Source organism: Erinaceus europaeus, chromosome 4 (assembly GCF_950295315.1).
Source record: "Erinaceus europaeus chromosome 4, mEriEur2.1, whole genome shotgun sequence".
NCBI lineage: Eukaryota > Metazoa > Chordata > Mammalia > Eulipotyphla > Erinaceidae > Erinaceus > Erinaceus europaeus.
Genome location: NC_080165.1, coordinates 142964487 through 142977949, shown reverse-complemented (window position 1 = coordinate 142977949; position 13463 = coordinate 142964487). Strand labels below are relative to the sequence as shown.

Sequence of the window (13463 nt, the reverse complement as noted above, 5' to 3'; positions counted from 1 at the left end):
AAATATTTTATTTTAGCACCTAGAAGGGGTTGAATTATGTGGAACGATGAGACGATGAGAAATGTTACACATGTACAAACTACTATATTTTACTGTTGACTGTAAACCATTAATCCCCCAAAAAAGAAAAAAAAAAAAAAACTGAGCCCAGGAAGCCACTTAGAAGTGTCTAAATATACAAATATACGTATAGTGAGAGACAGACAGAAACCAGAGCGCACCTGCAAGGCATGCTTTCTACCACCAAGCCACTGCCTGCGTGTAAACGGCATTCACCAGCTCAGTTCTGGTAGCGGCATTTCACGGACACCGATTTATCAGATGCTATTCCTACCTTGCAAATTCAACAACAACAACAAAATCCAAAAGCTGATCTTTATTCACAGCAAAAATAAAAGGTAGATGGTATATTTACAACAGGCATTTGAACTCCTGAAAAGTTAAAACACGATGTTAAATTATATCTGATGTTTCAAGAGGATATTTTAAAAATCAAACACAGTACAACGATCCCTTTAAGCTACTTTATTTCAAAGCATCAAAAAAAAAATAAATAAATAAAAAGATGTTTCTTGTGCACACACATATGCTAGAATTCAGCACTATGCAGACTTTTTCAATGTGACTAAGAAAGAAATCTGCACGTTAGTGTTTAATATTTATTTCTGAATTCTACTGCTGAGGCCACTTCCAAGGAGCAATGACTCCACCAGAAAAATAGCAATGGCTGCCTTCTCTCCCTCTGTTTTTTTCTTTCTTTCTTTCTTTTTTTTTTTTAAAGTGCTTAGTGACAACCAAATCTAAAAGCAGTAATTTTTAGAAATACAACAAGATTTGAAGGTGCTCACAGAGTCACTGTTTACAGAGCTGAAAATGCCATTCTGTAACTTTGCACATGTAAACTGGTTTTATCTGAATTAATGGAAGATTGCTTTCAATGGCCCTAAAACACATGCTTCAAATCGAGACTATTCGCGGCGGCGGCAGAGCGAATGCCAGCACAGTCTAAATGGATCACAGTAGGCTGAAAACCTGTAACAGTTTTAGGATATGCTATATATAGCCGAGGATAAAGCTTTGTGCTCACTCAGCACAGCCGTTAAACATAAAAAGTCATAAAAAATACTTCCGTCTTTCTATGCGTCACTTTATAGAACATGAAATAATTCAAACTCTCACGCTGTTGAACTGAACCCTTGTTTCTGTAGTCTTTCCAGTCTAAGTGTCTAAAGCAAAGGTTGTTTTCACCAAGAATATGAGAAAGGATTGTAGATGAAACTGATGAATAACACTGTGAACTATCCTGAAGCAAAATATTTAAAGAGGAAAAAAAAAAGGCTACTACAAACATTCCAAAACCAGAATTTGTTTTCTGAATGAAATAGCTGATTTCATCTCAACTATATTGCTTTTATCTGATTTAAATAATCTAGAAAAAATGAGCAGCTCCCTAACCTAAGGGTATTCCCTCTAGACTCCTTACTCGCGTCCCAATATGAATCATTCAGCCCCGGGCCCGTTTTCTGAACCCAAGTTTGTTTTTTTCTCTCATGCTTTCTCTCCATTTCAAAAATCTTCACATATCCCAGGAGGAAAATCTGTTTTAAAATATTACCATTTAAATACAGTGTGACAATCCTACATTTGATTTAGTTAGAATACAAATTGCCAAAGAGCCTAATATAATTCAATGCAAATTCCTGATAGAAAAAGAATCCATCTTGCCCTGAATACATGAAAAGTAGTCCAGTGATTTCAAATGACTTATGAAGTAAAGGCAAAAAAATAAGGTGTAAAATACTATTTATAAAAACCAAGTAAGAAACCAGTTACCACAAATCTTTTTACATAGATAAATAGAATGTGTCTGACCACTTTGAAAAATTTCTAGAGAGTTATAACCAGTGGTTTCAAAAATGCCTTTAAGGAAACTAGAAATTGAACTACATAGGATCTGTACTGTATGACATTAAATATATATGGAATGGTAACACTGCTATGGTAAGTAATTTCATCTTCACCTGCTACTTTTTGGCAAGTATACATACATACATACATGTTTTTTTTCAGCAAGTATATTTCTTTTTCAAAGTATTCACCATAAGTAATTAATTTTTATATAGTAATTTTCAAAACCTTTGCTACCTGAAATACCATTAAGACCCAAGAAGTCCCAAATAGTAATAATATGCCTACAAAACCCCGAAAGATTGTTCTTGCAGCTTCTGTTATCCTAACAAATATACTTTTAAATGCATAACATCACTATGCCTGAAAAATAAAAATGCCCAAGCCCTTAAAAAAAAGAAAAAGAAAGAAAAAATGAAAACTCCTGTTTAAAAAATAAACCTAAGGTCCTTGCATTTCTTAAGAACTTGACTTGTCGTAAACCACCATTTATCTTCTCTTGGACCAAGCTGCATCTCCCGCCATCCGAGGGAGAGGAAGTTCATTCTCCGCAGGTTTCAGTTTGAATTTTCCTGAATGTTTGCAAAGCTGGTACTGGACTTGAGGCGTTTGGCTAGATAAATCAAAAATTTATTTTAACTTCAAATTAGCCTCCATACGTGATTATTCATTTCTATATAATTGCTAATATTTTGTCTATTGTGTGCTGGAATCTTCTAAAAGTTAAAACATAAGTCTGTTTCTTTTACTAAACTCAAAAAACATAATTTTGCTAGAGACTGCACGTGGCTTTGTTAGACGCAGTACTAAATAAAACAAACACACTTTATATAATCTTCAACATTACAATCATAAAACGAACTCAGACTTTAAAAACTGGAAGTGGTTTTTATTTATTATATATTTATTTATTTATTTTCCCTTTTGTTGCCCTTGTTTTTCATTGTTGTAGTTATTATTGTTGTTGTTGATGTCGTCGCTGTTAGATAGGACAGAGAGAAATGGAGAGAGATGGGGAAGACAGAGAGATGGAGAGAAAGACAGACGCCTGCAGACCTGCTTCACCGCCCGTGAAGCAACCCCCCTGCAGGTGGGGAGCCGGGGGGCTCGAACCGGGATCCTTACACCGGTCCTTGTGCTTGGCGCCACATGCGCTTAACCCTCTGTGCTACCACCCGACTCCCTGGAAGTGCCAGTTTTTATATAGCTAAAAATATAAGTTAACTTGCAGTAATTTGCTCTGTCTCTACTAAATGGTGTTATTTGGGCCATCTAGAGAATGGTGACGTGGAGCTGGGGAGACAGCATAGTGGTCATGCTTTTTAAGGTGACTCAACATTGTAAATTCAGTTCAAACTGGTCTATAGGTGACCTTTTGTTTTGTCTCCTCCACTCTTGTTTTCGGTTTAGGCCAGAGAATGACTCAGCTCTGGCTATTGGTGGTACCTGCGGTCCAACCTAGGACTTTTTTTGCATGCTGCAGGTGTTTCTCTTTCTCTTCGTGTCTCGCCTCTCTCTAATTCTGTCTATCAAAGGGAAAAAAAGTCACTGGGAATGGTGGAGTTGTCGTGTACTAGCAGGAGGAGGAGGAGAAAGAGAAAAGGTTAGATAAACCATGAAGAAGATGAGTCAGAAATTTACCGAGAAAATATTTTTTATAATACAGACTCAGTAATATTTAAAGAAGGAGCCGTTTCTCCCACTCTTATTACTATTTTTTTAATGACTGAAATTACTCATGGATAAGCCCCATACTTTCAAATGATAATAAACAAGAAAGCCAAGTGACTTGAGAAGCCATTCTCTTCAGGCAGATGGGATCTTCTAGTTTGCTTTTTCTGCTCTTCCCTATTTGACAGGGGGAAGGGGGAAGAGTCAGTGCGGGCCAGTAGAGCACAGGACGTCGGAGACGCTCTGAGAATGATGCTTTCATTGGCTCATAAACAAATGGTCTGTAAGCCACAGTTTCCCCTGTCCACTGTACTTTTCAGAAGTTCTGTTGTGGCTTCCACGGGTCTAAGAGTTGTTGTCACTGTACTGCCACCATTTCAGGACTGCAAAGCTCTTGTGTCAAGTACTCTGTTGCTGTCAACCGAACTCCAGGGGAAATCCAACTTTCTCAATGGGGTGTGGGCATTTGACTATCTGTACTTATAAAATGCCCCCACACCTCTTCCTCTATTAAGCATAATGGTAAAGATTTGGTGCAGAGAGGTGTTCTGAGCTTATGCAATATATACCTTTTTTTAAAAAAAAAAAAAGGTCTAAATTTTTAAATATATATTTTTATCTAATAAATGAACAACTGTATTAAGAGACTTACGTAGTATGAGCTTGCGTTTCTTTTGCTCCGAATGGAGAAAGCTACTCAGATAGAAGACAACAGGCAGAAAGAGAATGAACACAGAGACAGCAACTACGGGCACGGTGTCACTGCAGGGGACTGAACAGTTGAAAGTTCGACTCCAGAGTTTCCGAGTAATGTTCATCTAGAACAACAACAAACAATAGCACTTTGTTAGGGATTTAACAGACACTGAAATTAGAGCTAAATACATTCCTTAAAAAGCTACTTTGTAATCAGTCACATAAGTGGACATTCATACAGGGAGTCCAAATTCTCGATTCACAAGACTGTCTTGTCTAATGTCTCATCTTTCTTATATTTAAAATAGAAAACTCATAAATAGGAATAAAATTGTTCCGCAGATAGATAACTTTGCTAGGGGAAACATGTAAACTAACTCCACTGAGGAATTCTTTCACCACAAAAACAAGTCCGATCCTCACACTGGACAATTTAAATAAACCGCAATGTTATTGTCAATTACACTTCAATATAACAAGGGGAAAGGCGCACAGAAAATTCTTTTCCCTGTATGTTAAATATATAATCTCACTGAGTCTGCTGTAGCATTTTCCGAACAGAAATAAGGGTATCAGCTTTACAGGGCTTTTCTTGTTTGTCTTTTCGAGACAGAGACAGTAAGGCAGAAAAGCAGAGAGTGGCAGGCCTCAGCACTGAAGCTTCCTCAATAATCTGGGAGCCAGGCTTGAACCTGGCTGGCACGCATGGCAAAGCAGTGTACTACCCAGGTGAGCTAGTTTTTGCTGGGCCTTCAGGACTTTCCTTTAAGAAATTAAATTATAATTGAGAAATGTTTAATATCTTTGAACTATTAAGAAAGATTCAAATAAGTGGCAAATAATGACTTGTTTATTTAGTATCCAGTGAGTATATAGTATCTAACAGAAGCTTTATTAGGGTGGTCGGGGGCTGGCATGGTGGATAAAGTGTTAAGACTCTCAAGGATGAGGTCCTAAGTTCAGTCACATGCAGCACAAAGTGGTGTCTGGCTCCTCTCTCTTCTCCTGTTTTTCTCATTAATAAGTAGATAAGATCATTAAAAAAAGAGAAAGAAAGAGAGAAAGAGAGAGAGAAAAACTAATTAGGCAATATGAGTATTTTCCTTAGCAGCATATATTAGAAACCACTCCCTTTGGGGGCTGGGGAGACAGCATAAAGGTTATGCAGAGACTCTCATGACTGAGTCTCTGAAGTCTCAGGTTCAATCCCCTGCACCACTATGAGCCACAGCTGAGCAGTGTTATGGTAACAAAAACAAAACAAAACAAAGCAAAATAAGTAAAGAGGGAAAAGACAATCACCAGATAGTCTTACTCATATTTGGAATTTAGAGAATTGGTGAACTTGCAAAAAAAACAACAACAACAAACAAAAAACAAGGCATGAGTAGCAGCAGGAAGCAAAGAGTTTCTGAGACTTATGAGAACTGTGCACCTCTGCTCTCTGGGGGAGGGGAGGGGAGACAGGGCTCGGGTGGTGGGCGTGGTGTGCAGCTACACACTGTAATCTCCGAACCTTGTGACCTACCGTGAATCACACATTTTAAAGATGTGGTTTGAAAATGGTACACTGTATTCTTTCCATTTTTCTTTAGATTTGAGCACCTCTCTGCTCTGGCTACTGGTGGTTCCAGGGATCAAAGCTGGGGCCTCTTTCACACAAGTCCCATGTGCTAATGATGTATTACTTCCCATCAAAACAGACAAACCATTGTGTTGTATGCTTATTTTAAGTGTTGCTTATTTCAAGGGTGTTCTAAACCAGTCAGTCACATGGGACTGGAAGACGGCTCACTTGGTAGGCTGTGTGCCTTGCCATGTGCGTGGCCTGGGTTCAAGCCCTGGCGTCACCTGGGAGCTTCGTGACACTGATGGAGACGCTCTCCAGTGCTATGGTAGTTCTAATGTGTGATTCATAGTAGGTCACAAGGTTCTGAGATTACAGTGTGTAGTTGCACACCACGCCCACCACCCGAGCTCTGTCTCCCCCCTCTCCCCTCCCCCTCCCCCAGAGAGCAGAGGTGCACAGTTCTCATAAGTCTCAGAAACTCTTTGCTTCCTGCTGCTACTCATGCCTTGTTTTTTTGTTTGTTTGTTTGTTTTGCAAGTTCATCAATTCTCTTTGTCTACATGGAGTAAAAAGTACAAGTATTTGGCCTCAGAGTGGTAAAATTGCTCAGACATGAGAATTCAATACTGCAGAAGAACAACTAAAAATAAAAGTAAATAGTAGTCATGTTGATATTCTCTGTAATCTGCTTTAAATTTTTTTTAATTATCTTTATTTTATTTGATAGAGACAGCTAGAAATCGAGAGGGAAGGGAGTGGTGGAGGGAGACAGACAGAGAGACACCTGCAGCACTGCTTCACCACTTGCAAAGCTTTCCCCCTGCAGGTGGGGCTGGGGGCTCGAACCTGGGTCTTTGAGCACTGTAATATGTGCTCAACCAGGTGTGCCACCACCTGGCCCTGTAATCTGATTTATACCACAGCAGTGATAGTCGCTGTTATTCCTATTTTAAAATGAAATACATACATGTATATTTATTGAGAACTTACTAGAATCTATCAAGGTACTATACTCAACAACAAGAAAATGACCCCGGGATTGGGCAGTAGCGCAGCGGGTTAAGCACAGGTGGTGCAAAGCGCAGGGACCAGCATAAGGATCCCGGTTCGAGTCCCCGGTTCCCCACCTGCAGGGGAGTCACTTCACAGGCGGTGAAGCAGATCTGCAGGTGTCTGTCTTTCTCTCCCCCTCTCTGTTTTCCCCTCCTCTCTCCATTTCTCTCTGTCCTATCGAACAAGGACAACATTAATAACAATAACAATAATAACTACAACAATAAAGGCAACAAAAGTGAAAAAATTTTTTTAAAAACGAGCTCATCCAAAAATGGGGACAGGATATGAACAAAATATTCACCAGATATCCAAAAGGCCAACAGACATGAAAAAATGCTCCAAGCTCATTGCCAGAGAAATGCAAGCAAAGACAGCAATGAGATACCACTTCACTTCTGTGAGAATGTCATATATCAGAAAAAATAGCAGCAACACATGCTGGACAGGTTATGGGGAGGGTCAAAGGAACCTTCTTCCACTGCTGGTGGGTATGTCAACTGGTCCAACCGCTGTGGAGAACAGTCTGGAGAACTCTCAGAAGGCTAGAAATGGACCTACCCTATGACCCTGCAATTCCTCTCCTGGGGATATACCCTAAGGAACCAGACATACTCATCCCGAAAGATCTGTGTACACCTAGGTTCATAGCAGCACAATTTGTAATAGCCAAAACCTAGAAGCAACCCAGGTGTCCAACAACAGATGAGTGGCTGAGCAAGCTGTGGTCTATATGCACGCTGGAATACTACTCAGCTTTGAAAAATAATGAATTCATCTTCTTCACCTCATCTTGGGTGAGTTTGAAAGAATCACGTTAAGTGAGATCAGCCAGAAAGAGAAGGAAGAGAATGGGATGATCCCACTCACAGACAGAAGCTGAGAAATAAGAACAGAAAGGGAAACACAGAGCAGAACTTGGACTGAGTCTGGTGTGTGGCACCAGAATAAAGGACTCTGGGGTGGCTGTGGGGAGGGGGTCCATCCTGGCTGCATGACTGTGGAGGAAGACCGAGGCTGAAGGTGAGTGTTCTGCAGAAAACTGAAAAATGTTACACATGTACCAACAACTGTATTTACTGTAAACCATTAATCCCACCCCCACAAAGAAGAAAGGAAGGGAGGGAGGAAGGGAGGGAGGGAGAGAAGAAGGGAGGAGAAGAAATAGGAGGATTTTAAAATCCCCGTGGCATATCCATTTTAAGTGCTTTTTACCTTCCTGTTCACTTGGAGCTGTTATGAAGACTCACACATCATTCTTAGCCTTGAGATGTCTTTTCCTCAGTCGTTAACTTACTCCGACGCCTTAGTAGGCAACAGTCAGATCCCCTAAAAAAGCCGTGACTACAACTCATGGTATCAACTCACACTCAGTCTTTCCTGTTTCATTATCATAAGAGGATGTGGAGCCACAGGAGCTATTTCAATTGCCCTGGCCCCAAAAACCTGTTTTCGCTGAAGTATTATATCCAAAAATAAATAAATAAATAAATAAATAAATAAATTTAGTGCTTGCAAATAAATAAATAAATAAATAAGCTGTGATGGCCATGTAGTGATTTTCCACACAAAGGCAGGCTATACAATGGATAAAATAAAATAAAATAATACGGCTTTTTTCTGTGACCACGAAATGTGAGCTCAGACCTACAGGGATGCAGAGGTTACACAGGCTCCTGTGCTGACTATGGGCCCCTGATCACATCAATGGGGTTTACAGTTAACTATATATATATATATATATATATATATATACACTTTCCCCATATTTGGGAACTACTCTCTTCCCTGATCCAGCTTTCTGATCCTTTTTCCAACTGTGACACCATCTCCCCCAGACAAGAGCTTAGGTCACCTGCATATCAGATGTCAGGCACAGGCAAAAACTAGTAAAGTCACGGGCCCCTTGGAATATACTTAAAATAGACCTACTAGCTTTTTCTAAAACAGAGGCCCCAAATCTCTGTCTGCAATATTATTGCCTTTAGGTTCATGATTAGTCAACAATCTGCTCTGCTTTCTTTCTTGACTCTTTTTCAGCTACCAGGTTCCAGATGATACCATGATGCCAACCAGACTTCCCAGGGCAGACGACCCCACCATGTGTCCTGGAGCTCTGCCTCCCCAACCCTGCCCCACTAGGGAAAGAGACAGACAGGCTGGGAGTATGGATCGACCTGTCAATGCCCATGTTTAGTGGGGAAGCAATTACAGAAGCCAGACCTCCCACTTTCTGCACCCCACAATGACCTTGGGTCCATACTCCCAGAGGGATAAAGAATAGGAAAGCTATCAGGGGAGGGAATTGGATATGGAGATCTGGTGATAGGAATTGTGTGGAATTGTACCCCTCTTATCCTATGGACTTGTCAATGTTTCCATTTTATAAATTAAAACTTAAAAATAAATAAATAAATAAATAAATAAATAAATAAGACTTTTTTGAGCACTCTACCTATTATCAAGGATACTTTACAAGTCAAGCACTATTCGAATAATTAATGAAGAGTTTACAAATGGGAAATGAGGTCCTTGTTGTCATGTGGCTTTTTTTTTTAAATGAAAAATTTGTGTATTCTACTTATCTAGTATGAGAGAGAGTGATTCAGCTCTGGCATCAGATAAAGTGGAGCTGGGGGTTCAACCCATGGCCTCCAGAACCTCAGGCACTCAAGCTGCTGCTCCAATGGGCTGAACTGTCTCCTGGGGCTTTGGCTTATGTTTTGATGAAGGGACAGATAATATAATAATAAAAATTTCAGGTAGTAATAGATGTCAAGAAATAGTCAAAACCACAGGTAGTGAGTGATTAAGTAATAGTCTCAGAAAGTCTTAGCAAAAAAAAAAGTTCTTGAATCAGTAACAGGTGCACAGGAAACTAAAATGTTAACAATAAGCACTGCTCATTACCAAATTTTAGAAAAATGCAATGCACCAAATTATCAATTCCATTATACTGTATCTAGCGACTTTTTTTCTTTTAAATTTTTATTATTATTATTGTCCTAAGAGTTATCACTGGGGTTTACATGAAGAATCTACCACTCCTGGTAGCTATTTATTCCTCCTTCCTTTCTCTCTCTCTTCCATTTGACAGGACAGAGAGAAATTGAGGGGGAAGGGAGAGAAAGAGAAGGAGAGGGAAAGTGAGAGACACCTGCAGCACTGCTTCACCACTCCTGTGAGGGTTGGGGGCTTGAACCCAGGTCCTTGTGCGTGGTAGGCAATGTGTAAGCTCTATCAGGTGGGCCACCATCCCAGCCTCTGGTTAATTTTCACGTGGACACTACTTTCTAAACATTTCGAAGTTCTAAAGATTGATTACTTTGCAACTAGGCTTTTTTTTTTTTTTTAATTGGAAAGAGCAACTGCAGATTCAACTGTGCCTTTAAAGAGAACAGTCAACAGCACTGGAAAATGTCACATTTGAAGCAAAGTACTCACTGCGTCTTCCACGTCGATGCATAAGTGTGTTGCCGATTCAGCCTTACTCTGGAGCCTGTTTGTTTTCTGCATTTCACTGTACAGGTTGCTCAGAGATTTGTATGTTTCATGACAGTTTTTACATACTCCTGAGTAATTTCTTACCTCCATGCTCCCCTAAAAGTGAAAAGCACAAGTAATACACACAGTAAATATTCTATCACTTTAGCAGAAGCGACTGGATAGTTGGAGAAATCATGGCGCATCTTTTGCATAGGAAAAACAGGGAAAAGGGGCTGGGTGGTGGCACACCTAGTTGAGTGCACGTTACAATGCACAAAGACCTGGGTTCGAGCCCCCAGTTCCCGCCTGCAGGGGGAAATCTTTGCAAATAGTGAAGCAGGTCTGCAGGAGTCTCTCTGTCTCTTTCCCTTTCTATCACCCCCTTCCTCTCAATTTTCTAGATGCTTCTATCCAATAAAGATAATTTTTAAAAATTTTTAAGAAAGAAACAGAAAAAAATATATCACGACTTCTCCAACAACCCAGTATCTGTCTCTCTAGAGGACAGGAAATCATAAGGCAGGTTAAAGCACTAAGCAGTCATGTGATGTGCGTAGGATGCTGAATCACCGAGTCTCAGTTTTACTGTTTAGAAAGTAAGGATGCCACTATCTGTTAACAGGCCACAAGGATCAGAGTCCTTGTATGCAAAGCACATAATATCTGTACTTCCTAGGTGTCCCCTCCTGCAATTTAAAACCACTGTTAGGGAGTCGGGAGGTAGTGCAGCAGGTTAAGCGCATGTGGCGCGACGCGCCAGGACCCCAGCATAAGGATCCCAGTTTGAGCCCCCGGCTCCCCACCTGCAGGGGAGTCACTTCACAGGTGGTGAAGCAGGTCTGCAGGTGTCTATTTCTCCCCCTCTCTGTCTTCCCCTCCTCTCTCCATTCTCTCTGTCCTATCTAACAACAACATTAATGACAACAACAGTAACTACAACAAAAATTAAAAAACAAGGGCAACAAAAGGGAAAATAAAATTAAAAAAAAAAACACTGCTAAATAACAGAGACCTAAATAGCAAGTTCCCTAAACGATTTTACCATCTATTTCCGTGCCCTTATCTTTCTTACCCTGACCACGTGAATACAAAATGCCTTGGCTGTGCTGACGTCAACAGTGAAGTTTGCCTGAGACAGAAAGGACATTTTGATGGAGGAAAAAAAAAAAGGAAGGGGTGGGAATCTAAAACTATACCTGCCCTCAATCACCTTTTTATCCCAATGCTTGTTGTCCAGGCATTTCTAATCAACAGAAAGGGATGAATACCAAGAGAATCATACAATCTAAACTGAGGGGAGTGGTCTCAAATTTTTTCCGCACCAGACAAAACCTTGTCTTCGGCGTAAGGATCCCGGTTTGAGCCCCCGGCTCCCCACCTGCAGGGGAGTCGCTTCATGAGCGGTGAAGCAGGTCTGCAGGTGTCTGTCTTTCTCTCCCCTCTCTCTCTGTCTTCCCCTCCTCTCTCCATTTCTCTCTGTCCTATCCAACAACAAAGCAACGTCAACAATGGCAATAATAACCGCAATGAGGCTGCAACAACTAGGGCAACAAAAAGGGGGAAAAATGGCCTCCAGGAGCGGTGGATTCATGGTGCAGGCACCGAGCCCAGCAATAACCCTGGAGGAAAAAAAAAAAAAACCTTGTCTTTTCAAGAATAAATCTGCTGCTGACCAGTCACGTTCACACCTTTGCTTTCATTGCCTTAACTACTATAGCCTGGAGGAAGCAATTATACAAACTGATGTCTGAATGAAAATAGAAAAAGTTCCCTCATATAGCCCCTTTCTCCCATATTACCCTCATCATCTCTTTGATAGAGAAACTAACTTCCTTTTTGGTTTTCTTACAAGTTGTGGTCTCTGGCCAGCGCACACCAACATGGTGGACATGGGCTAGGCTAGTGCCAGATTCTGTAGAATCGAATAAACTGTCTTACTTCCTGCCTTTCTCAAGTCTCCCGAGTCTATTCTTAGGTGAACAACTAAATCTATTTCTAGCCAGTACCTAAAATTGTCAGTCATAGAAAAACAGGGCGACTGAGAAATTGTCTAAGACGAGAGAAAACTTAAGTGTGGTAACAGATATTAGATCTTTCTTCCAAAGTTCCAAGCTTCTAGGAATGTCTGAAATGATGAGTGTCTTTTGTATGTTGATAGGCCTGTCCTGAGGCCCCAGGAAGGAGGTAGGTCGCCACCACTACCCCTGTAGCTTCTCTCTTTCATTTGACTATTCCTGAATTTGTTTTTATAGTAAACCTGAACAAAGAATGTGCCTGAGTCCCACAAGCCACTCAAGCACATGGAACCCAAGTCGGGACAAGTTGTGGACTCAAATTCGTAGACAAGTTGAACTGAAGTGTGAGTAGCCTGGCCTGGCTGGTATCCAGTGAGGTCAGTCTGAGAGGTCTAATTTTATCAGACATGCTGTCTTACCTCCTCAGGACCACCAGGAAAATTGGAACACCAACACACAAGTGTCAGAGGTGAGGAAACAAAAATCAATAAGGTAGATTTCTGAAAGGTGGGTGAGTGTAGATAGCAGAATGGTTATGCAAAGAGACTCTCATGCTTCAGGCTACAAAGTCCCAGGTTCCCACACCACCATAAGCCAGAGCTGAGCAGGGCTCTGATTAAAAAAGGAAAGAAACAAGGTCATTGATAAATGATAGGGGCATTGTTCTTACATACTTGTGCAAATGTTAATAAGAAATACAAAGAAAAGGGGCTGGGTGGTGGCACACCTGGCTGAGCGACATGTTACAGTGTAAAAGGACCTGGGTTCGAGCCCCTGGCCCCCACCTGCAGGGGGAAAGCTTTGCGAGTCGTAAAGCAGGACTGCAGGTGTCTCTCTATCTCTTCCTTCCCTCTCAATTTCTGGCTGTTTCTATCCAATAAATAAAGATAATAAAAAAATTAAAAAAAAAAAAGAAATACAGAGAAAAGAATAAGATTCTTGTAGATGGGATCATATTGCATTGCAAAATATCTCATGGGAGAAACAAAGTCAAGGTAACAACATTGGTTTTAGTTAAACACTTGAAGATCTCAGTTACTCTGTTCCACACTCATTACACTACA

General features: G+C 40.6%; 1 protein-coding gene across 2 annotated transcripts in view; it reads right to left on the bottom strand.

The window, feature by feature from the left end:
- Positions 1-361: 361 nt before the first annotated feature.
- Positions 362-13463, bottom strand: part of OSTM1 (osteoclastogenesis associated transmembrane protein 1) — a 93852-nt gene continuing 80750 nt past the window's right edge. For both annotated transcript variants that reach the window (XM_060190678.1, XM_007535467.3), the window contains 3 exons: positions 10343-10498; positions 4232-4397; positions 362-2521 (listed from right to left, as the gene is read on the bottom strand). In XM_060190678.1, coding sequence (XP_060046661.1) covers positions 2466-2521; positions 4232-4397; positions 10343-10498 — 378 coding nt within the window. In that variant the 3' untranslated portion in view covers positions 362-2465. The remainder of the gene's footprint in view (positions 2522-4231; positions 4398-10342; positions 10499-13463) is intronic.